The sequence below is a fragment of the Echiichthys vipera genome (assembly GCF_963691815.1).
Source record: "Echiichthys vipera genome assembly, chromosome: 2".
Classification (NCBI taxonomy): Eukaryota; Metazoa; Chordata; class Actinopteri; order Perciformes; family Trachinidae; genus Echiichthys; species Echiichthys vipera.
The window spans coordinates 4,035,737-4,060,503 of record NC_139827.1 but is presented as its reverse complement, the minus strand read 5'-3'; the positions used below and the strand labels follow the sequence as shown (position 1 = coordinate 4,060,503).

At 45.3% G+C, this 24,767-nt stretch overlaps 4 protein-coding genes across 5 annotated transcripts; 3 read left to right on the top strand and 1 right to left on the bottom strand.

Moving 5' to 3' along the window:
* The first annotated feature begins 174 nt into the window (after positions 1–174).
* LOC310954937 (transcription factor IIIA-like) lies at positions 175–1,781 on the top strand. Its single transcript, XM_083924626.1, has one exon. It carries the CDS (start codon positions 267–269, stop codon positions 1,371–1,373), a length of 1,107 nt encoding a protein of 368 aa, XP_083780752.1. The 5' UTR covers positions 175–266; the 3' UTR covers positions 1,374–1,781.
* A 9,324-nt stretch (positions 1,782–11,105) lies between these two features.
* On the top strand, positions 11,106–11,931 carry LOC310963536 (persephin; the record flags this gene model as incomplete). Its single annotated transcript, XM_083936400.1, has 2 exons — positions 11,106–11,184; positions 11,465–11,931. The coding sequence occupies 2 exons, from the start codon at positions 11,106–11,108 to the stop codon at positions 11,929–11,931; spliced, it is 546 nt and encodes a 181-aa protein (XP_083792526.1).
* A 1,452-nt stretch (positions 11,932–13,383) lies between these two features.
* On the bottom strand, positions 13,384–18,388 carry wdr83 (WD repeat domain containing 83). Its single transcript, XM_083922862.1, has 10 exons — positions 18,253–18,388; positions 16,506–16,616; positions 16,086–16,206; positions 15,798–15,903; positions 15,577–15,625; positions 14,959–15,085; positions 14,655–14,722; positions 14,405–14,513; positions 14,162–14,276; positions 13,384–14,026 (listed from the first exon to the last, which is right to left on the bottom strand). The coding sequence occupies exons 2-10, from the start codon at positions 16,606–16,608 to the stop codon at positions 13,871–13,873; spliced, it is 954 nt and encodes a 317-aa protein (XP_083778988.1). The 5' UTR covers positions 16,609–16,616; positions 18,253–18,388; the 3' UTR covers positions 13,384–13,870.
* A 950-nt stretch (positions 18,389–19,338) lies between these two features.
* Positions 19,339–24,557, top strand: wdr83os (WD repeat domain 83 opposite strand). Of its 2 annotated transcripts, XM_083936010.1 has the most exons (5): positions 19,344–19,483; positions 19,856–19,893; positions 21,402–21,507; positions 22,112–22,209; positions 24,152–24,557. In XM_083936010.1, the coding sequence occupies exons 2-5, from the start codon at positions 19,880–19,882 to the stop codon at positions 24,216–24,218; spliced, it is 285 nt and encodes a 94-aa protein (XP_083792136.1). In that variant the 5' UTR covers positions 19,344–19,483; positions 19,856–19,879; the 3' UTR covers positions 24,219–24,557. The 2 variants fall into 2 exon arrangements, with proteins under 2 accessions (XP_083792135.1, XP_083792136.1); XM_083936009.1 differs by lacking the exon at positions 19,856–19,893 and having other exon boundaries at positions 19,339–19,483.
* The last annotated feature ends 210 nt before the right edge of the window (positions 24,558–24,767 follow it).

Below are 24,767 nucleotides of genomic sequence, written 5' to 3'. Positions count from 1 at the left end.
TCTAAACATTACACCATCGTTTATATTTGCAGGTTCAACAGAAAGCTAAAAAGAATTTAGCTAAAAACTGTCCGACTGGTGACACAGTTCCGCTAGGAGTTAGTGGGCTGATGGTAACGATGTCGTCACTTCCAGGTTCCGGAAGTGGTGTCAGGTCGCGGAGGGTTATGGGAAGTACCGGTGTTGAGGAGACAGGGGAAACGTGGTGAGAGCGGAGTAAAGACAGTTTCGCCCCGTGTCAGCTGTCATCGGTCGATGCCGCAGGGATGGAACCGAAAACGGAGCCGCTCAAACGGTACATCTGCTCGTTTCCCGGCTGCTCGGCGGCTTATAACAAACAGTGGAAACTGGACGCGCACCTGTGTAAACACACGGGGGTGAAGCCGCACACGTGTGACCGCGACGGCTGCGGTAAGTCGTTCTCTAGTCCCTACCACCTGACGCGACACCAGCTCACCCACAGCGGCGAGAAGCCCTTCCGGTGCACCGTGGACGGCTGCGGGGACGCCTTCACCACCAACGCGAACCGCGCCAGACACGTCGGCCGCGTCCACTCCACGCATGCGCAACAGCAGCAGCAGCAGCAGAAGAAGTATGCGTGCAAATTCGAGGGCTGCGGGCTCGAGTTCAAGAAGAACAATCAGCTCAAGTCCCACATGTGTGAGCAGCACACCCAGCTGCCCCCTTACCAGTGCACTTATGAGGACTGCCAGATGCGGTTCGCCTTCCCCGGCAAGCTGAGGCGGCACGAGAAGGTGCACAGGGGCTACCCTTGCAAGGAGGAGGGCTGCAGCTTCACGGGGAAGACCTGGACAGAGTACCTGAAGCACAGGAAGGAGCAGCACAGGCTCACCGTGAAGTGCGACCAGTGCGGCAAGGTGTTCAGGGACTCCTGGTTCCTGCAGCAGCATCAGCGCGTTCACTCGGAGACGCGGGTGGTCCTCAAGTGCCCCAGGGACGGCTGCAGCAGGTCATACACCACGATGTTCAACCTGCAGAGCCACATCGGCTCCTTCCACGAGGAGCTGCGGCCCTTCGCCTGCACCCACGCGGGCTGCGGGAAGACCTTCACCATGAAGCAGAGCCTCCAGCGTCACACCATTGCCCACGACCCGGAGAAGAAGAAGCAGATCAGGAAGCCTCAGCCCAAACGATCTCTCGCCTCCAGGTTAAGCGGCTACAATGAGACAAAGAGGGTGGTGTTGAAAAAGAGCAGGCAGCCTGAATCCCTCAGAGGGTCTGCACAAAAGAGCACCACTCCGCCTGGTCCTGTTGAGTTGGTGTCCCTCCTGCAGGACACGTCCTTGCTGTACAGCCCTGCAGTGGACACACAGGGACTCACTGAGGTCCTGACTACACCTCTGACAGTGTAGACTCAGGGCGCACTCACACTGTCCTTCCGCACCGCGCCCCAGGCTTTAGGGTACTTACTACGCCACGCCGTAACACGTCACACGCATTGATTGACGTGGAGGTCTTGGGGACACATTGTTTTAGATGCTGTGCGGTTTGGTAGGCTGGAACCTAAAAAATTAAACGGTCACAAGAGCATAATGTATTTGTAATATTTCTGAAATTGTCTCAAAATGCTTTTTACACCAAATCCTGGTGTTCCGTCCTTCTGCGTGTCGTAAACAGCCGTTGTTGTTTGTCCTGTTTAAATGATCTTTGGGGGACGTTTGTGTTTTCTGGAGCCGTTAAATCTCTGTAATAGATATTAAAGAAAATCTATATTTTGTCTACATTGTGAAGTTTTAATAAACTTCTGTATTATAAAATGTCTTTGCACAAAGAAGGTGTTCAAATTAAAACCTGTGGATTGTATTTTGTGTCTGAACTTTATTTACTCTATGAGTAAGGCCTGGCGTGGTGTCCTGTCGGGGAGCCTAATGTACAGGTTTTGATCTGATCGCTCTGAAAGGAGTCATTAGGGAGAAAAACAACTTTAACATTATGGCTGTTCTCCATAAACTCTAAAGACATCCCCAAACCTGCGATTAACGGACAACCTAGTTCAGTCCACAGGTGACTTGGCTGGGAACTGTAGGGTCGCTGGTTCAAGTCCCTGTGTGGACCATGAATGGAGCGTGGACTGGTGGCTGGAGAGGTGCCGGTTCATCTCCTGGGCACTGCCGAGATGCTGTTGAGCAAGGCACCGAACCCCCAACTGCTCGGGGCGCCGGTCACTGGAACCCCCTTCGCTCTGACATCTCTCCTTAATTGCATGTATATAGGTCCTGTTTGTGCATGTGTGTGTATTTCGGGCCTGTGTGTGTAGCACGATTTATAATACGAGTGAAAAAAATTAAATTTCCCCGTTGTGGGATAAATAGGTAATTCTTCTTCTTCTCTACCTGGTGAGGCACGTCTGTGGACAACTGTTTCATCAGTGAAGATTATCAAACATGATGAAAGATAAACGGCAAATGTCGAAGAGCATACATAACTGTAGATCAAGGGGACAGATTTCTTTCCTCCCTGCATTTGGGCGAGTTTTTATTCCCCAAGTTATGGTGGAAATGTTTTTTTATGTATTTAAATTAAAGCGTAAGTCAGTAAGTGGCAATTTTAAATGAAAAATATGACTCGAAGAAACCTTAATATGCCTTTTACTGTCAAAATATGTATTTAGTTTATTTGACAGGGACACTGCACGGCTCTCAGCTGTACCAGAATTAGCTCCTCGCTAAATTTCGTCTGTAGTCCCTGGGCAAGAACAAATAACATAAATCTAACACAGACAAGCACATAAAAAAAAAAAAAATCTCATCACACAAACAGCCTTTCAAACAACAACAATAACATGGTTTCACACTCTTAAAACACAATACAACACAACAGGAATAAAATAACAATGTTAAAACACAACAAAACAATGTTAAGATACAGCATTAAAAAGATATTGCAATTTCTATTTTCATAACATGACTAAAATCTAAAGTTGTTGTTATTCTCGCTCTAATTTGTCTGTGTTAGTCCACCCTACTTTACCAGAGGAATCGTTGCATCTATAAGTCGCATTCTAGTCGTTTTTTCAAAATAAAAGTCTTTATTTGGGGCTGGGGGCGCAGACATATGCACATGCCCTAAATATTGAGGGGGACGTGTGGGATCTGCACTCATGCTGTAAATACATTTTTGAAAAATGCTGCATTGTAATTTACTACAGTAAAACCTCATGCGTCATGCAGGACCACGGCAGCAGGCACCACCACCACCAGCAGAGACCTCATCTCATCTTCAACCCCTTACCCGGGGTCGGGTCGCGGGGGCAGCAGCTTTAGCAGGGGACCCCAAACTTCCCTTTCCCGGCCCACAAAACTCATTCAATTCAATTTAATTCAAAAAACTTTATTTGTCCTCGGGGGGCAACTCAGGGGTTGCTCTGTGCTCCGACCGGTCGATCACACGATCAGCGACCTGGAACCGGAAGTCCATGCCCATGGTTCATCAATCACATATGGGCGAGATGTTCAGGTGTCCACAGACTGTACTTTGTCTGCATGTGGTGTTCGTCTCTCAGCTTTGTGTCTGCAGCTAATGTCACACAACTGAAAGGGAGTGTGTGTGTGTGTGCGCGCCGCCAGTGAAATCACCTGCCGCACTCGCTGGCTGCAGGTTCTCGTGCATCGATGACACGCGGCAGAGCATCTCCCAGATTTACGGCGTAAACAGGAGCAGCTCCGTGCGAGTTTGAGATTCCGAGGCTAAGTCCTCTGTGAATAGTTCCCGTTACAGGAAGGCTGCTCCCTGCATTCCTGCCCTGCGCTGCTCAGACGAGCCCTATATGGACTGACTGTGTGACCAGCTCATCCAGGAATGCACAGCAGACCTCATCCAATTAGCATTCATACGATTTAGATGTAACACGGGATCCCGCGGTCATTTCCTCTTGTAAGAGGGTTCTACATGGCTGTTGGAGAGAGACAAATGCTCTCATTAGTCCCAATTAGGCCGCTGCAGACACTGTCAGCTTAAAAACACACAGAAATACAGTGTAACGTGTCATTTATCAGTCAACATGTTGGTCGAAAGTGATCATTTTGCTACAAACCTGTTTTTCCCTCATAAACTTTGGTTAGTCTGTTGATTCATTTGGCTTCGTTTGGCAAAGAACAACATGTTTTCTCTTTCTTCCTTTGTAAATCTCAGTTTTACCTCTGCATGCATATGTGGATGCATTTCCTGTTCTATTTTGACCTCCCCATATCAGTCTTGGCATTAATTCGGTCTACATGTGGCCTGTCTTACAGTGTGAGACTTAGGGCGCACTCACACTGTCCTTCCGTTCGGGACCAAAACAGGTTTTACGGGTAAAGCCTAGTTCGTTTGACCAGTGTGAGTGCAACCGCTCCACGCCTAGCTGCGGACAGCTGGCCGTCCACGGCCCGTTTGGGAGAGGTGGGCTTTTGTAAAGCACGTTTGCACGTGTACGAGCATGACGCCTACGGCGGCTCTGACGTCATTTTATGTGTGCCTTTTCAGACATAGAAAAAAGAAGGAGGGACCATGCGCGGACATTTAAAACAATGGCGGTGAAAGGTTGACGTTGGTGTGATGCGGAGGTGGAGTGTTTACTGCAGATTTGGTCGATGAAAAGATTCAAAAACAGTCGACAAGACGCACAAAAACTCTGAGGTCTATGGAAAGATTTGTAAACAAAGCCACGCGTCGCCATGACGTCATCAATGCGTGTGACGTGTTACGGCGTGATGACGTATAGGCAGCAAGAAGCATTCTCCGAGGCCCAGGTAGTGTGAGTACAAACGGGCCTGGAGGGGGGGACAAGTACCCTAAAGCACGGGGCGCGGTACGGAAGGACAGTGTGAGTGCGCCCCTGGCTTCCTGTGAACAGACACACAGACAGACTGTGTGGTTGTTTTTTACATACATACATCATGTGATTAGGAACAGCCGGTCTACGTCTATTCTTTTTTTTAACCACGTTAAGAATTGATCAGGATTAAAAAGGAAACAAGTACATTCAGGTCGTATCAGATTAAAACGATTGGGGAGCGTTCCCATTATTCCTTTTTGTTATTTTAATTGTTAAAATGTATTTATTTAATATTTAATTTTGATAGAGGGGATAGACACACAGGAAGCAGCATATCGTTAAAAACAAAAGTATGTCTGCCTCATGGGAAAACAGAATCTGTGTGCTGAACGTGCACGCAGGAATGTTCCAGAGGAGACAGCGAGCTGGGGAGGAGTGACTCTCCTCTTAAAGATCTATGACGCTTTAAAAACAAAGATGAAAAAGTGAACTGGAAACCAGACGACTGTGACATTTATGCAAGGAGCCGAGAGCAGTCCAGAGGTTAGCAAAGATGCAGAGTCACTGCTGCAAAACCTGGGCCCAGGGAGATAAAGTGGATAAGAAGGAGGAACGTCCTGCTCTGTATTAACTGTAACTGCTGTTGTGCCCTTGAGAAAAGCACGCAAGCCTCGGCTGCCCCTGTAGAGCTGCAGCAGCCACCAGTATAAGGACGCTTTTTCCAAATGATCAGGAACAGCGGCAGACAGGTTTCAGATCTGGACGAGTTTACCACCGTATAGAAATGTTTTAATTCGATTCAGTTTTATTTACGGTGCCAAATCATAACCAAAGTTATCTCAGGACACTTTACAGAGTAGGTAAAGACCACACTCTATGACTTATTTATGATTTACAGAGACCCAACAATTCCCCCGTAGAGTACGGTGGCGTTGAAAACCTTCACTATAACAGACAGGAACGTCAGACAGACCCAGCTCTGTGGAGGACGCACATCTGTCTGCACCGGAGAGAGGAAGAGAAGGAGAGAGAGAGAGAGAAAAGACAGACAGATGGACAGAGAGAGACACACTTCCAGTAACTATAATAAGATCTATAGTAATGTGAATATGACACAGCAGAATAGTAGAAACAAGCACAGCTAAGGTGATAGATTGTAAGAGCAGCAGAAAGCGTCATGCAGGACCACGGCAGCAGGCACCACCACCATCAGCAGAGACCTCATCTCATCTCATCTTCGCAGGGGCAGCCCTGTATATCTTGTGAAGATACTTCCCTTTATCATGTGATACGAGTCGGACTGAAATTTATAATCATGACTCTGTGTAGCTTTTAATTAGGACTCTGTGTTTCTCAAAACACCGGACAAGTCGCCCTTGTGCTCTGAGATGTGGCTGTAACTGTGCTATCTGTATGGAAACTCTACAGAGCCTGACCTCCAGGGCTCTCTTCCTGACGGGAGCCGTTGGGGCGGGCGTCAGACGGCTCATTGACTCTTAATGACTAATTACCCACAACATCGACTGAGTATTTATTTAATCGAGCTCAGACCCGACAGAGTTCCACAGCTGCAGTTTGGGTAAAGGTATAGAAACTCAAAAACGTATCTATCTCTTACTCAAAGATACTTCTGGACGTGTTTTGGGTCTTTTTTTTCCGCCACGTTATTTCCATTCCTGTCTTCTGACGACCCTGAATTCCAGACTGGTTCTTTAGGCTGTAATCCAGTGGGATTGCTCCATCTCCACTGTATTTCTCCCACCACCTCCTCCGCTTTCCTTCTGTCTTTGCATCACTCGCTTGGCCTCCGTCCTCCTGTCTGGAAGGAATGTGTCAGGCCCTTTGCCCTTTTCGCGGTCTTGTTTTCCGCACGATTTACCAGGAAACGAATGCTCTCGGAGAATGAGTTTCGCCCGCTTGTGGAAAGCAGAGTTCTTATCGTTTTCAAAGGTGTTTTTTGTTTTTTTTACTGTATCTGCAGAAACAAAGAGCGTTATATGATCAGTGTAGTCACATAAGGCCATTGGGAAGCTTGTTCTTCTGTGCCTTGCTCAAAGGCGCTTCACTTTTATAACCAGCCACCCGGTCGACGCTGGTTACCAGCAGCAACAGCGACGTTGTCATTGTTTTCACCTTGTGGGTCTGTGTTTGTCATTGTGGTCAAATGTGATCCTGAAGACACCTACAGCAGTGGAAGTCACACGAAGGCGGAGTATTTTGCAGTCTGAGGACAGATTTTGTCACGGTTGTGGTGTCGCACTAACAACCAGGGGGACAGAGCCTTTGCAGTGGTAACCCCCAGACTCTGGAACAGCCTCCCCATCCACATCCGTGCAGCCCAGTCTCTTAATATTTTTAAGTCCCCTTTAAAGACCTTTTTTCACTTGCCTTCGATAATGTCTCCTTTAAGGGCGCACTCACACTGTCCGTCCGTACCGTGCCCAAACAGGTTTCACGGGTAAAATCTAATTTGTTTGACCAGTGTGAGTGCAACCGTACAGGGCCTAGTTGCGGCACGCTTGTCGGCCACGGCCCGTTTGGGAGAGGTGGGCTTTTGTAAAGCACGTTTGCACGTGTACGAGCACGAGGCCCACGGTGGTTCTGAGGTCATTTCCTGTGCGCCTGTTCGGACATAGAAAAAAGAAGGAGGGACCATGCGCGGACATTTAAAACAATGGCGCCGAAAGGTTCACGTTGGTGTGATGCGGAGGTGGAGTGTTTACTGCGATGACGTCCATCAATGCGTGTGACGTGTTACGGCGTGATGACGTATAGGCAGCAAGAAGCATTCGCACGAGGCCCAGGTAGTGTGAGTACAAACGGGCCTGGAGGGGGGGACAAGTACCCTAAAGCACGGGGCACTGCACGGACGGACAGTGTGAGTGCGCCCTAAGTGCATGCGCTCAGTGTCCCCTGGTTACCTTTTAAATTGAAACTCTCTTGTCATTCCTAGTTTACTGCACTTAGCACTTTGGTGTGGCTCAGCCATCTGTAAATGTTTTATAGAAATAAAACTTGACTTGACTTGAATTGACTAAGATGCGGCCATGAAACTTCGCTTTACTCACCTGCAAAATGTCACTCGAAGACACACGTTGAGATGCAAAACAACTACAAAAAGACACAAAACAACTACAAAGAGATTCAAAATAACCAAAAAAGAGGTAAAACCGTTACAGAGGCTGGGGGACGCATCGAGAGGAGCCGGTTATAGCTGAGGAAGAGCTCACTTAAAAACACACAGTCATTTTTCATTTCTAATGTCTAATTTAGTGCCGTCTCAAGAACTTTATCCCTGACAGAATTACTGAAATTCCTGGCAGTAAATTTCCCGCTCCATTATTAGTTCAAGATCCAGGGATGAGGCCTTGGTAATTCATATCAACAGAGCTATAATACATGAGAAACGGGGCTGTTTAAATATAATAAATACACTTCAGATCTCAGCGGACACACTCGTCATGTCTAAATATAACCGAGTGAAGCCAAGAGTCAGGCATGAGGAAAATGCAGTAGCCTAGAGCTGATATTCTTTGTTCTGATTGTTGTATTAACTGCATTGTAATGTGGTATAGAAGTCATAATTTACATAAGGATTCACCTCTTTACTCGATTGGATTTTTAATCTTTTCTTTATTATTTTCATGTGTTGATATTATTAAGTTACGCGTCTTTTCCTGTTTGTATACAGTTTTTGACTGTGTGCGTTTGCAAAACTGCCCTAGTTTATATTAAACAGACAATCAGACTTAAATAGGCCTTCAGCCTCTTGTCCCTGTCTGGGCTGGAGCCGATCCCAGCTGACATCGGGCGTGAGGCGGGGTCCACCCTGGACAGGACGCCAGTCTATCACAGGACACATAGAGCAGACAGAGACAGACAACCATTCACACCTACGGGTGATTTAGAGTCATCAATGAACCGAACACCTGCACGTCTTTGGATTGTGGGAGGAAACCGGAGAACCCGGAGAAAAGTTTTCAAATATTTATTTGTGATATTTTTTTTAACATTAGTTTACCAGCAAACCAAGATGGCCAAGCTGTCTGAGGGTGGTCATTCCGATGTTCCCCGGGTCCGATGTTCCCCTTTTGTGGAAAAGGGGTCCGATTTTCCACGGTCGCATAAACCTCTGCCTCTGCTGATTTAATTTGGCATTTTAGGGTCAGGGTCAGGGTTAGGAGGTAGTGTTAAGGGTTAGGGTTAGGGTTAGGGTTAGGGTCAGGGTGAGGGTTAGGGTTAGGGTTAAAGTCATCAAACATCGGACCCTTTACTTAAATACAAACAAAGCAGGGAACATAGGACCCGGGGAACATAGCGGACTACTGTTAAACTAACCGTGAACTGTAAATTATTTCTCTTTACCCCAAGTGAAGGAGTTCAAGTACCTCAGGATCATGTTCACGAGTGAGGGGACGATCGAGCATGAGTTCGGCCGGAGAATCGGAGCAGGGGGGGCGTTCTTGCAGTCGCTCTACCGCACCGTTGTGACGAAAAGAGAGCTGAGGAAGACAAAGCTCTGGATCTACCAGTCAATCTTGGTTCCTACCCTCACCTGTGGTCATGAAAGCTGGGTCAGGAGGGTGGCTGGAGTCTCTCTTAGAGAGAGGGGGAGAAGTTCAGCATCCGTGAGGAACTCGGAGTAGAGCCGCTGCTCCTTTGCGTTGAAAGGAGCCAGTTGAGGTGGTTCAGGATCATCTAGTAATGATGAACCCTGGGCGCCTCCCTAGGGAGGTGTTCCAGGCACGTCCAGCTGGGAGGAGGCCTCGGGGAAGACCCAGGACCAGGTGGAGAGATTATATCTCCACACTGGCCTGGGAACGCCTCAGGATCCCCCAGTTAGAGCTGGTTAATGTGGCCCGGGAAAGGGAAGTTTGGGGTCCCCTGCTAAAGCTGCTGCCCCCGCGACCCGACCCCGGATAAGCGGATGAAGATGAGATGAGAATTTCAATTTGTTCAATACCTGGGTTTATTGATATTCTCATCTGCCTCATCTGTCAGCTTCTCTCTGTTCAGTGTTTGCATGTGAACACGCCAAACTCAGATGGTGAACAGACCCTGAAGCTCATCACGTTAGCATTGTCATTGTTAGCATGTTGCTCTTGCTAGCGTGACTGTAGGCTCTCCGCCCTGGCGAGTTGCGTTTCTACCACTTTTGGTCTGGTCACTGTGTGAATTTAAAAAGGCGTAGCTGAAACAAAGACCTTTTTTTTATCGTGTTCACCATAAACGCCAATACCGTCATTTCAAATATTTAGCAACTCGCAAATTACTGTCAGCTCAGTTCATATTTTCAATGACATCACTTGCTAAATAAGGCGCACTGAGGTGTTTGACCTGCACCTGGATGGCAGAAGCAGGGTCCAAATATGCACTTTTCCTGCAAACTCCAAATTCCATTCACCGCCTGCTCGGGCCCTATAACCGTTACATAATGCATATTCTACATATTCTACATGTCAGCCACACATCGCTGATGAAATCCCTCGATTTATGGAGCGGCTCGAGACGAGTCGCCCGTTGTGGAATGTCTGCTGAAACCGGCCCTGTTGTGATCTAATTATAACCTCCTATATATAATACCCTTTCCTTCTTTGTGGTTGGTTATATTTCTATCTCTTCCATTGTGCCCCAAATAACATCTCAGTAACATTTACGATAAGAAAAGCGCCAAAAGCAGAATACAGCGTAGGCCTATTTGAACACATTCCACAATGACTCATCCTGTCTTTTTCCCCGCACTTCTTCTACCTTTACATTTCCCACACGGATCACTTCTGTGTGCATTGATTAAGTCCTGTCTATGAATGTATCCCTTGGCTGTCTGCTCGCCTGCCCTTTCCACTTCCGTGTCTGTCTAGCTATCTATCCACTGATTCATCTATCACCCATAATTCTCAGCATCGCGAACGTAACATCAGTGTCCACTCCTTAGCAGCGTTAAGCGTAGACGGGGGCCAACATCCTCTGGAAAAACATCTGGGGGAAACTCAACAATAAGCCGGTGATTTACACCAATTAGATAATCTCAACAGGACAAATTCTGGGTCAAGCGCCCGCCTGCCCTCCTACGCTCCCTGTCAGGCTCAGGTGAGTGGGATAGTCTGTTGGCAAGTAACGGGTTAGCGTCTGTCTCCCCCCTACACCTCCTCATCTCAACCCTTCACCCCCCCCTTCATCTCCGAGGGCTATATATTGGAGGTTGTGACTCGTCTGCATCTTAAGCATCACTCGCACCCGCAGACATTCGCAGACATACAAACACACGCGTCTGGTTCACTTTGAGCGACGGCGCAGACGAAGAGCAGACGAAGAGCAGACTCTAGCGATGAGGTCCCTGTTGAAGCTGGTTGTGATTCTGTTTTGCGTCCAGAGGGGTGTGGGCCACTGGCTGAGGTCCCTGATTGGTAAGTACTGGTTGAAGGGAAGGTCGTGACCTATGACCTTTTGGCTAAAGTCTCATTTTTGCTTGCTTTGAGACCAAATGTGTTGAATATTGTGTCTGGACGTGGATATGCATCACTCTAGACTTTGGTTTTCTGCCATAGAAGTTATTCATTCTTAAGACTATGATATAATTGTCTCAGCGTGTGTAAAGCTTGAAATGAGATGCTTTTTGTATTTTCATTCATTTTCTCTGTTATTTTGTGCATCCGAAGTACATTTAACCCCGTCTGCCTTTTCCAGATCAGAAGCAAGAGACAGCATCTCCACACACGTCACCACATGAGGACGAGAGGAGCGGAGACGCAGCTGCGGACGACGGCCGAACAGAAGCTTCGGGAGCCGGACCATCACCCGATCCCATCATCCCCATCCCAGTCCGGTCTCGTCGCTCCACTCTGGACTCCCAGTGCGGCCTGCGCTCCATCCTGCTGCAGGTCCGAAACCTCGGGCTGGGCTACGACTCGGACGAGACCGTCCTCTTCAAGTACTGCGGCGGGACGTGTCCCCACGTGCGCTCCAACCATGACCTCACCCTCGCCAACCTGCTGGTGAGCGGGGTGCTCCCTCAACCGGCGCCAGGGGAGCTGTGGCACGACGCGCCCTGCTGCAGGCCCACCCACCACGAGGACATGGCCTTCCTCGACAACTCGCACCGCTGGCACAAGGTGGAGAAGCTGTCGGCCGCGGGGTGCAGCTGCGTCGGCTAGACGGTTGAAAAGCGGGACGGTAGAGGCTGTAAATGAAGAGCTTCAGTCCAAAAGAACTGACCGTTGAGGAAACTTCTGCTTATGTCAAAGTCGATGAGCACAACATTACGCTGTTTTTACCTTTCACGTTTGGGAACAAACCTCATGAATCCTCCTGTTTTCTCGATTTACGTGTTTTGACTTTGACTGGTGAGCTGATGGGCCTCGATAGGCTTTTGATTTTATTCTTTTTGGCATTTGCGAGCTTTAAAAAAACAACTCCAGTAGCAGGGAAGCTTAAAAAATACGGTTTGAATCCTGAACAGTTTGCATTCTCGAACAAAAGGGAGTTTTCCCATCTGACATTAGCGATAAAGCACAGTACAGAGCAAACGTTTGGACACACCATCTCATTCAAAAAGCTTTCTTTATTTTCAGGACTATGAAAATCGTAGATGCACTTTCAAAGTTTTCCCAATTTTTCGGACTGACTGACCTTCATTTCTTAAAGTAACGACGGCCGCTCGTTTCTCTTTACTTAGCTGCTTTTTTCTGCCATAACACAAATTCTAACAGTCTGTTCAGTGGGACCATCAGCTGTGTATCCACCTGACTTCTGATGGTCCCAACCCCATTTATAAGGCAGGAAATCCCCCTTGTTGAAGCTTACAGGGCACAAAACCATTTCAGGTGACGACCTCTTGAGTGTGTGCAAAGCAGTGATCAGAGCAAAAGGTGAAGAAACTAGAATATAAGACGATTTCCCAGTTGTTTCACACTTTAAGTTCATATTTCCACATGTGTTCATCCATAGTTCTGATGCCTTCAGTGTGAATCTACAATGTCAATAGTCCTGAAAAGAAAGGAAACTCTTTGAATGAGAAGGTGTGTCCAAACTTTGTCCGTACTGTACATATAGGAAATTAAAAATTAACTCTTTAAACGCCAGTGCTTTCTAAAGCTGAAAGCCTTCAGCCCTTTTCAGAGTCTTGGTTTTCTGATTAAGGGTCAAACCGAGCAGAGACGTGATTCTACTACGAGCTACTTGACTATTTTTGTAAATAAGCCGACGTGTATTTATTTAAAACCTTCAGTGCAATTTTGGTGGTGAACAGTCAGAATCGATTACACCTACGGGGCCGCGCGGATTCCCCTCGTGGCTCGACGAACGTGGCAGAGTGCAGTTCAGACTTCTTTGTCAAAAGTCCGGCTACGGTTACAAAAAGAAATGTATTTATGTAAGATAAGTTATTTATTTATTTGTTGCCATGTGTGTTGTTGTGCCGATTAACTTATTTTGTCATGTGTTCATCGTGTACAGTCCTAATAAAGACACGCTTGTACAGAACTGTTGGTGGGAGTGCAATCGGTGTGTGAGAGAGCGAGAGAGAAATGACGTGATGTGCTGTCGTTTATGCAAGAAAATGTTTATTTTAAGGTTTTGTACAAAAAATATATGTTTTGCAACCCAAAAATACAAAACGGATATCATTTATTCAACACTTATGATTCACTTGTGAACTGAAATCAGAGTTTGTACATCATTCTGTGACTTTGCGCCGTCTGTGTGAGCTTGTGTGTTCAAATCCTTGAAAAGCAAACAGCCATAAAGACGGATAATCTAGCTAAGCGCTTAATTGTACCCGAACGGCCGCTGTTTATCTATGTTCTGTTCAAAATGAAATACCTTTCCCCCTCGTTTACATTTTAAAGATTACATTGACTCCTGTCAGGATCTTATTCTAGTTGAGCTGCTCACATGAGCCTTTGAAGCTTTGTGATTCAGTGTCATGTTGTGGGGAGATTTCTACTTTTGTGTTTACAGAATAAGGTGTTTTCATCCCCGCGTGAGGTTTTTCAGGTGTTAATATCTGACGTTTACACAACATCTGTGATTAGAATAACAGGAAAATGACTTGGCTCAGCATGCAAACGTAGCTTTAGGCTACTTTCACCATCTCTATGCGGCCATCTCCTCCTCCGGCGTCTCCTCTGGCTCTGCCCCCCACACCTGGACGCGTCCCTCCATGGCTGTGAGGAGGCAAGTCTCCGTGGGGTGGAAGGACAGCGACTGGACGACAGCTTTCCCCACTGGCAGCTTCAAGGACAAAGATCCCTGGAGCGGAGAGAGAAAACCAAAATGCTTTCAGTGCACTTCCTATATTTGTTTCTAACATAAGGCTCGTCCAAAATATGGCGGATAAATGTCTAATTCTAGAGGAACTCAGAGGTTAAAGGTCGCTGTACTTACTTCCACCAAGTCCCAGCAGTAGACGTGTCCGTCCTCGGAGCAGCTCAGGACGTGGGTGTCTTTACTGGACAAGCAGCAGTCCAGCTTATAGCCCTTCATCTTGTGTCCTGTGTACCTGAGTGAACGACAGACAGACAACATAAACATCCGAACAATAAGAGTCTGAAATCATATCTATACTTTGTCAATACATGTTCTGCATATTTATATCAATGTGTGAAGCCCCGGCTGAGCAGCACTCACTCTCCCAGCATTTCCCCGGTGCTCTTGTCCAATAGTCTGACTGCTGAATCCAGACTGGAGCTCAGGGTGCACTGACCGTCCTGACTGAAACACACGCACGTGATGGGACCTGGAACACACAAACATACACACGAGTTTTAGGGTTCCGCACTTTCAAACATTGCTACGAATTAAAAACAGAATCCGATCAATAGTCGCTGTTATTTGTCTTAACGAATGCTGAAAGTGTATCATGCAAAAGATGACTGACTGTCGATGAAGTCGACGTGCAGCTGTCCCATTCTGAGGTCGTAGCGCCTCACTCTGCCGTCCACCGACCTACATGCGGGATAAAAGTGTTCAAATAGTGCCGCAGTGAAACCTAAAGGTCAAATCCAACAAGTAGAGGAGGGATAATAAAACTGTGGATACATTTTGTCTCTTTATCTTCTTATTCTGATTTAAACTGCAGCCGTTTGAATGCTGTATATACAATATAATCTTACAATCAACTTCAACATTGAGAGGCCTTTTATTTGCTTTCGTGGCAAAAACCTAATGTTCACTGTGCTGACCCGGTGAGCAGCTCGTGTTGTGCCACCTTCAGGCTGCTGATGCCGTCCCGAGCCTCGTCCAGAACCTGGATGGGCTCAAACCTTCTGGACCTGGTGTCCCAGCACCGAACCGTCCCATCTATGGACCCTGAGGAGAGAATACACAGAAAACACAATTAGATTGAGCTAATGATCAGGATCAGTGTTGATTGTTGGTTGATTAGTCGGTTGCAATTTCACATAAACTTCATCTCATCTCATCTTCAGCCTCTAATCCGGGGTCGGGTCTCGGGGGCAGCAGCTTTAGCAGGGGGCCCCAAACTTCCCTTTCCCGGGCCACATTAACCAGCTCTAACTGGGGGATCCTGAGGCGTTCCCAGGCCAGTGTGGAGATCTAATCTCTCCACCTGGTCCTGGGTCTTCCCCGAGGCCTCCTCCCAGCTGGACGTGCCTGGAACACCTCCCTAGGGAGGCGCCCAGGGGGCATCCTTACCAGATGATCCTGAACCACCTCAACTGGCTCACATAAACTTACAAGACAATTATCCATTTTGCATAATACACATTGCATTATTCAAGAAAATACACTGTGTATACTGAATAATGCGCTGTGTGTTGTTTACACGGGTGAAGACTCACCGGACAAGATGACGGTTGCCTCCTCGTTGAACTGGACACAGTTGACTTTCTGTGAGCAGAACATTTGAGTGAGATATAAAAAAAAATAAAAGAAAGAACAAACAAAACAGATGTAGGGAGACACAAGGGGACGGGAAGATTGAAGCTATGCAGGTATAATGTGTTTTAAATGCACATGACAAGAAGAACCAGGTGACGCAGTTACAAACAACACAACTGACCCCGGCGTGACCTCTGAGTTTGCGTGTGACCTGGCCGCTGGCGACGTCCCACAGGATCACCGTCTTATCAGAGCTGCAGGAGCACAGCAGGCTGTTGTCATAGGAGCTGTTTGAACAGTCAGTGAGAAATAAGCATCGTTACTTCTTGATTTCCGTAGCACACTTTTCCAGCATTTTTCCTTTCTTCGTGTGTTCTCTACAAGCACTCATTCATCACGCACGTTGATGCTGTATTGCTGGATTAACCTTCCGGACACACTGGGGAGGATGCTGTGACAATTATCTCACCCGTCGGCATCCAGGACCTCGTATCCGTGGCCGCTGTAGGTCTTCAGCAGGGTCCCGCGACTCACACTCCACAGCTTTAGAGATTTGTCACTGCCACAAGACAGCAGGTAGTTCCCGTCAGCTGACCGAGCAGGGAGACATGAGAGAGAGGCAGGTGTGATGAGCTGATGACTTTAATGGGCGTCTTTTCACACGCTTGTAATACACAATAAAATAAGTATGACAACAAAAAAACAACGATAAAAGACTTGCTGCGTGTACCTTGTGACCTGGACTACAGTCATTCTATGTTATGAATGCGTTCACATGTTGGACATTAGCTAGAAAACCAAATTTGTTGTGACAGGCGAGCGACTCATGTCGATATCTCACCAGTCTGAACATTAGGAGGATAAACATTTTGTCTCATTTTTTTTTTACCGTTGAAGCGAACAGCCCTGACAGCTCCCTGCAGACAGTCTATGGTCCTGAGCAGATGTTGAGGGAGCTGAGGAGCCTGAGGTTTCGGCTGAGGGAACGTCATGACGTAGCCTGCGTGGACACAAACACAACGCACACATGAGCCACATGCATGGTTTTTACACACACCGGGACCGGGATACCCACTCGGTTACAGGCAATCCAGTAAAATGGATGCAGAGTAAAAATATCGGTAAATATCATCATCTTTAAAGGTTGAATATGGAGAATGAGCAGAACAGCGCCATCCAGTGTCTCATGCTCGTAGTCGCAACAACAAAAAATAATTCCAGCAATCGGGTTGCCAGGTTTGTTGCCGAGTGTGTGAAGCGATCAGCCTGCTCCATGTCGGATGATGAATATACAGGGTAACGGCTAATTTGGACTAATCAATTAATTTTACAACAGTATTTAACGTTAGCCAGTCTTCAACTAGACGTCTTTCCTTGAGTGCTGTGTGATCTGTTTGTATCATTCATGCCTCATCACTGCATGTTGGTTTATAGTGGTTTATGCTTTGTCGTCTCGTAGGTCTCTGCTGATGGTGGTGGTGCCTGCTGCCGTGGTCCTGCATGACGCTTCCTGCTGCTCTTATAATCTATAACCTTAGCTGTGCTTGTTTCTACTATTCTGCTGTATTAATAAGTCATATTCACATTACTATAGATGTTATTATAGTTACTGGAAGTGTGTCTGTCTCTGTCTTTGTGTCTGTCTTTGTCTCTCTCTGTCCATCTGTCTGTCTTTTCTCTCTCTCTCTCCTTCTCTTCCTCTCTCCGGTGCAGACAGATGTCCGTCCTCCACAGAGCTGGGTCTGTCTGTCGTTCCTGTCTGTTATAGTGAAGGTTTTCAACGCCACCGTACTCTACGGGGGAATTGTTGGGTCTCTGTAAATCATAAATAAGTCAGAGAGTGTGGTCTTTACCTACTCTGTAAAGTGTCCTGAGATAACATTTGTCATGATTTGGCACTGTAAATAGAATTGAATTGAATTAATCGATTAGTTAGCTCTCAACTCAAAAAGATTCCTTGTTTCTGTAGCAACAACAGGCAACCCTGGCAACCAGCAACGCCCAACGCTATTGGCTGTTACAATGTAAACAGTACGAGACAGAAAGTCATTGTCAAACTCGTCAAAATTTATAAAAATATTAATTCAGACTAAGTCTTTTTTTTATGGAAAAGCAATACTTTCATTCTGTGCCCCTTAAACACCCTGTGTGTATTTTTTTTTTTAATAAAGCTTTAAATTAAGATTCTACACATTCAACCATTAAGATGCGCCTTTATTTTGAAATTCCAACATCATCTGTTTCCTTTTTTATTAATAATAAACCTTTGTTTTGCATTTAAATTACTGTAATAGATCAGTAATACAATAGTCGAACAATATTTTAGTTATAAATGTAAATGACTGTGTTGAATAGGAGATGCTAGGTTAGCATCTTGTCACATGCAAATGAATGCACTTCAGTAGTTTTCTCAAAGCTAATTAATGGAAGTACGGAAATGTACGGGGCCCATGTTAGATTTAACAGTACATTTATTATTATTATTATTATTATTATTGTTATTATTGAGTCAGAACTGTGTTTTACTGAACAGCAGACAGCCTTTTAAAAGACAAACCGTTGACATAGACGTTAGCTAGCGTCAGTTATTAACAACTCACGGCCGTGTTATCGCGATATTTACTTATTTAACTCACTTGAGACGTTCAGGTTCACGGGGACGCCATGTTGAACTCCCTGGAGCAGCTAATTTTACATTAATAACGAGTTTATCTCCACTTTGTAACCATCAACAGCAGCTTCCTCCATTCATTCACCCGTCATGTTTGCGGGTGAGGCCGCAATGCACACTGGGATCAAATGCTCCTTTCAAAATAAAAGTTCAGCAATCCTCTTCCGGTTTCACCTTCTTCTTACGTATTGCTTTGTATTTTATTTGTTTATTTGTTCCCAACAAGTAAAAAAATGAAATAGAAATAAAAATACAACAACAAAAAAATGAAATAGTCAAGCAATTTGACTTTCCAAGCAATATTTGCAGAGTAATGAAAATAATAAAGCATAATTAAAATGTCCAACTAGTTTTTTTCTTTACAGCTCGGAAAGAAGTGAGAAGAAGAAGAACTCATTTACTCTCACCCCTTCTCCATAACCCTACTTCCATATTTAATAATGAATGAATTATTAGTGATTATTATTATTACTAGATCAGATTCGATTCGATTAGAAGTTTATAGAGCTGGGACAAATACAGTGTACATTGTTTCATATAAAATATAAAATAGTTAGATCTCGTCGACTAATTTGCAAAACTGTCCCCAGTTAGGCTTTTACTAAAAGATACACAAGCAAAGTTAAAAACAACACACACACGTGAGAACACGGAACATCTAATACAGGGCACATGATGGCAGAAACAAGGTCAATTATAGTACCATTGCTAATAATAATAATAATAAAAATAATAATGATGATGATGATGATGATGATGATGATGATGATGATGATGATGATGATGATGATGATAATTTATCAATTGTAATTCAGAGTATTATCAATAACATAATATATTAATTAGACCATAGGCACGTTTAACCATAGACCTACCCTAGACATTTTTAGACATGCATACAAACATATGTATATACCGGATATACACAACAAGGTATGAAGTAAGCCAAATAATAAAAAAATAATAATAATAATAATAATAACAAATAAATAGGCTTTCCGCTTGTATTTTATTTTGAAACTCGCCGGATGTGAGTACTCCTTCTCCTCCGGTCGTGTAGAGGCCGATCAGCTGCCTTTCGCTCGCCGGAGTTTTCCCATTTCTCCGTAGTTAAACCACCCCGGGAGGGTTTATCCGTGACAAATGATGTCTGCCAACAATATCATGGACCCGAAGAGACAAAACAAGATCTTAAGGTGAGTGTTTGAGGGAGAAAGATAAAGATAAACAGCAGTTTTCTCTTGGTAGAGTTAGCTGCTGCTAGCTAACTAGCGCTAGCCTTCAGCTAATCGCTAACACAAGTCTTCAGTACCGTTAGCAAGGGATTAGCGGATTTATCCGTGGGTTATACATTAATACACAGCACGTTATGGTAAGTCCTTATTATATAGTCGGCTGTCAGTGATTTAACAATATGTCACTAAAGAGCATTTATGCTAAATCATGTTTTAGCATCATTGCTAGTTGCCCTTCGCTCATGACGGTCAGTTAACAAGTCACTTTTTTGAGCTTCTTTTATCTGAAAACTTTAATTTTTATTGACATTTTTCATCTTTACATGTAAACAGCAAGGTCTACACATGGATCCATGAATGACATACACGTGGTGAGTGGCTGCAGAATCAGATACAACTTAGTGACATATTGTTAAATCAACTTTGGGGCGGCAGTATCTTAGTCCATAGGTGACTTGGCTGGGGACTGGGGGGTTGCTGGTTCGAGTCCCTGTGTGGACCATCAATGGAGCGTGGACTGGTGGCTGGAGAGGTGCCAGTTCATCTCCTGGGCACTGCTCTAACATCTCTCCATTAGTTGCATGTATATAGGTGCTGTGTGTGTGTGTGTGTGTGTGTGTGTGTGTGTGTGTGTGTGTGTGTGTGTGTGTGTGTGTGTGTGTGTGTGTGTGCTGATGACAGGCACCTTGTAAAGTTAAATGAAAAGTACAAATGCAAGTTCAGTTATTTAGATTGTGTGTGTGTAAAATGAATAATAATTATAGAGTGAAACTTGGACAAATAAAGGAATTCTTCTTCTTCTTCTTCTTCTTCTTCTAAAAGAGAACAATAACAAGTACAACAGTCGTGGCTACACGCGTCCATTATAAGGTTACTCTGCATACAGATCCAAGAGGAAAGAAGAATAGTTAGACACATTTCAAGTATTCCCAACTGTGTCCCATCGCTTCCACTTCTTACATTTAGTAAAAAAACTAAATTTCTCTTATTCTCAGTCTATAAAATGTGATCTTTTCTGCACTACAGTTCTGTTTATACCTGTTTCTACAGTCTACCGCATGTTTACATTGTTTACATCATATACACCCGTTCACATGTCTGCTTACATCTGATACACGCATGTCTTTCTACATCTCACGCCGACGATGGTCTCTGTATCTAACTCTGTGACTGGACTCTAACCTGTACTAACACACTAACATCCTGACACTTATTCTACCTGTACTAACACACTAACATCCTGACACTTATTCTACCTGTACTAACACACTAACATCCTGACACTTATTCTACCTGTACTAACACACTAACATCCTGACACTTATTCTACCTGTACTAACACACTAACATCCTGACACTTATTCTACCTGTACTAACACACTAACATCCTGACACTTATTCTACCTGTACTAACACACTAACATCCTGACACTTATTCTACCTGTACTAACACACTAACATCCTGACACTTATTCTTCTTTTACACTTTATTCTTGTGTTAGGTTAAAATGTTTTGTATAATTGCACTGTCGCAATTTGCTGCTCTGTGTGCCCTGAATTGCCCCCGGGGACAAATAAAGTTTTTTGAATTGAATTAAATTGGACTTCTCTTATGATTTATATCCATCCCTTCACATCAGGTGGCTCGGCTTTATACCATCTTCCTGTTTTTTTTTACATGTGACCAGTATTTTTATTAAACATCTGTCTTTGACTTTCACATTAGTCTCTGTCACATTAGTTGTTGTTTGATTTATTTGACGTTAGCTTTATTTCGATTTGCAATGTGATATTGTAATAATAGTTACATAGGACAAGTGGACACTGACATTTTTCAGTGTTTGTAGTTAATGTTAATGTTAATGTTGTGTTGTTGCAGGTACAAGCCCCCGAGCACCGACACCAACCCCACACTGGAGGATCCCACGCCCGACTACATGAACCTGCTCGGCATGATCTTCAGCATGTGTGGACTGATGCTCAAGGTGACCTACACACACACATGCACACACACACACACACACACACCTCAGCTGTTCCATTTAGAAGATTAAAGGTAAACTCACCTTTAGCTGAGCAGATGAAGGGCAGCTTTTGACCTTCAGCATCGAGGACACCGTAAACAAAACACCAGGGGGCAGCATCGGTCTCATGTGCCCGCCCCAGTCCAATAGTGTGTCCTTTTTCTAAGTTGATTGTCTGCACACCAACAAAGAACTATTTCTGGCTTGTTGGTGTAAATTGTTGTTTTTTATCCCACAAACAAATGGCACAATTCTTAATCTCAGAAAATATCTTATACGTTTTTAGGCAATCAGAACAGAGTGCACCACATTATGCATCTTTTGCACTACTGCCATGGTCAAGTGTTACATTGAAAGCCATCGTGTACTCGTTCATTTTGTACCATTTATTATCTATGCTGTTGACCAGCTGTCTCCATCCAGTGTCTTGTCCAGTGTTCATCCATCTTTAAAGTACATTTTGAGCCTTATTCATCATAATTTATACAATCTGTCTGTCTGAACAACAGCATGTTTTGATCTTCCACGAGCTTGTGCAGCTAACCTTGTGTTGTCTGTGTTTCAGCTGAAGTGGTGCGCCTGGATCGCGGTCTACTGCTCTTTTATCAGCTTCGCAAACTCAAGAAGCTCAGAGGACACCAAACAGATGATGAGCAGCTTCATGTGAGTATAGAGAACCACGTGTTTGCGACAGGGCTCGACAGTACACGCGCCTCACTCGCATTCGAGACGAAAAATAGACGTGTGCAAACTGTCAAACGTAGTCACTAGCACAGGTGCGAATAACCTCTCCTTAGAGTTTGCTCACACTTCGATGCGGCGGCCGGTAGCTACCCATGATCTTCGCTCCATTTTTGTTTGCACGCTCCCAGATGGTGGCGCGGTGCGTAAGTCGGGGAGCATGGGTCGTGCGTTACCAGCACCGGCTTAACTTTCTCCATCGTGATTTGTGTGAATATCTGCTCTGGCTTCTTCAAATGTACAACAAGTTTATCCCTGTCAAATTGCGCAAGAAAATTGTGCGTGTGTGTGTGTGTAAAATTTTGAATACAACAACTATGTCCAGCCCACGGCTCACCCCGTGTATAGCAGCAAAGTGCATACTTGCAAACCTAAATTAGGACTAAGTGTATCAGGGACTAATAAAGGTACTGTGTCCATGTTTAAGTCTTGAATTATTCAGCTTTAAATCTGCAAGTTGGACTCGCTTCCGTCTGCCTCTGAGCCTCTAGATGAGCCAACTCCAATGTCCAAAAGCTTTTAACCGTGTGACCTCCCGTGGCGGTGCATTTCCATCTGCTTATAAAGAGCACTACAGTAGGGCGGTTGTCCAGGCTTTGCAGACACATTTGCAATGAGGAAAAAAAACCTTCAGGTCCATCGTCTAGATGAGGTTCTATTAAAGACGAGCCTGATGCGCTCGCGGTTCAGTAATGCAAAATGTTTGGCTCAGCAAGTAATGTCAGACAATGAACTTAATGCAGCAGCCTCGTGCGCATCAAAGCGGGTTCAAGGTCAGTTTTAGGTCATTTGTCAATAGCCAAGATATGATGTAAGTATCCCTGTGTTATTAGACAAAGGTGAGCGCCGCTACAGGGTGGAGGAGCTGTGGAGGGCAGGTGAACTTGCCTTCAGTCGTGTTTGGATGAATTAACCCTTCACCGTCTTCTCGTGGCATAAATGCGTTATACCTGCATCAGTTTTGCTAGCGTCTTCGATAAACCAGATATAACGTTCCGAACAGGGACGTCTCTTCGCCCTTTTGCTCAGCGCTGTTAAGGTGAATGTACGGGACTTGGGGGGTTGTCTACCTGGAGGTTGTTGTTATTGTCTACCAACCGAAGTGTTTTCAGATCGATGTCTTTGAAATTAAATGACAAACACTGTCTAAGGGCGCACTCACACTGTCCTTCCACACCATGCCCCGGGCTTTAGGGTCCTTGTCCCCCCCTCCAGGCCTGTTTGTACTCACACTACCTGGGCCTCGCGCAAATGCTTCTTGCTGCCTATACGTCATCACGCCGTAACACGTCACACGCATTGATGACGTCATGGCGATGCGTGGCTTTGTTTCCAGATCTTTCCGTAGACCTCAGAGTTTTTGTGCGTCTTGTCGACTGTTTTTGAATCTTTTCATCGACCAAATCTGCAGTAAACACTCCACCTCCGCATCACACCAACGTGAACCTTTCACCGCCATTGTTGTTGTTGTTGTTGTTAAATGTCCGCGCATAGTCCGTCCTTCTAACTTCTATGTCCCAACAGGCGCACATAAATTACGTCAGAACCGCCGTAGGCCTCGTGCTCGTGCTCGTACACGTGCGCATGCTCGTACTCGTACATGTGCAAACGTGCTCTACAAAAGCTGGCCGCAGTTATGCGCGGAGCGGTTGCACTCACACTGGTCAAACGCACTAGGCTTGACCCGAAAAACCTGTTTTGGCCCGGTGCGGAAGGACAGTGTGAGTGCGCCCTAAGACCACAGGAATAACGTGTATTTTTTTTTTAATTGGGCGTAGTTTCCCTTAAAGGTAGCAAGATGTTGCAGAAGTATCGTTTTCACCACACGCCTCACGTTTCCTCCCGGTCTCTGTGCTGTCTGCAGGCTGTCCATCTCAGCAGTTGTGATGTCCTACCTCCAGAACCCACAGCCGATGTCGCCGCCATGGTAACCGAGAGCCAATCACAGAAGAGTATATAGAAGTGAATCGCCGATGCTGGAGCGGGTGACAGAACAGCTGATTGCCCCCCCCCCCCCCCCCCCCTGACCATCGCCGAGGAAAAACCGAGACAGAAAGGAAGATAATATGATAGAAAGAGAAGAAGTGAGGGAACAGAGGAGCAGGAGGGGCGGACAGTAAAGAGGACGCTACGTCAGGACGGAGAGATCAAACGTCTTTGACTGCGTTCTCGTGTTTTTTACCTTTTGCAACTTTGTTTGTGAATGAAACTTTTCACAATTTACTGTTTGTGCAGAGTGTCATGAATAAAGTTATTTGATTTTAAAAGGCTTTCTTTCGTGTCCTTGGTAAAAACAGCTCTCATCACATTGAAAGTAAAGAAAAAGAAAGAAAGAAAGGTTCTCACATTTAGTCATTTATTGATTTTTACACAAGCGGTTATCGTGTTGTTTGTTGGTTATTGTTTGTTTTGTTGAGCATATTAAAGAAAACGGGATACACAGAAAACCTAAAGTACTAGGCACTAAGTGGAGAAGGGGT

Coding starts and splice junctions, on each gene's coding strand:
- wdr83os (XM_083936009.1), top strand. CDS start 19,431: ATGATGTCTGCCAACAATATCATGGACCCGAAGAGACAAAACAAGATC. Junction 21,508..22,111: donor TGTGTGGACTGATGCTCAAG/GTGACCTACACA, acceptor TCTGTGTTTCAG/CTGAAGTGGTGCGCCTGGAT. Junction 22,210..24,151: donor CAGATGATGAGCAGCTTCAT/GTGAGTATAGAG, acceptor TGCTGTCTGCAG/GCTGTCCATCTCAGCAGTTG.
- wdr83 (XM_083922862.1), bottom strand. CDS start 16,608: ATGACGTTCCCTCAGCCGAAACCTCAGGCTCCTCAGCTCCCTCAACAT. Junction 15,904..16,085: donor GAGGTCCTGGATGCCGACGG/GTGAGATAATTG, acceptor CTGTTCAAACAG/CTCCTATGACAACAGCCTGC. Junction 15,086..15,576: donor GGCAACCGTCATCTTGTCCG/GTGAGTCTTCAC, acceptor TTCTCTCCTCAG/GGTCCATAGATGGGACGGTT.
- LOC310954937 (XM_083924626.1), top strand. CDS start 267: ATGGAACCGAAAACGGAGCCGCTCAAACGGTACATCTGCTCGTTTCCC.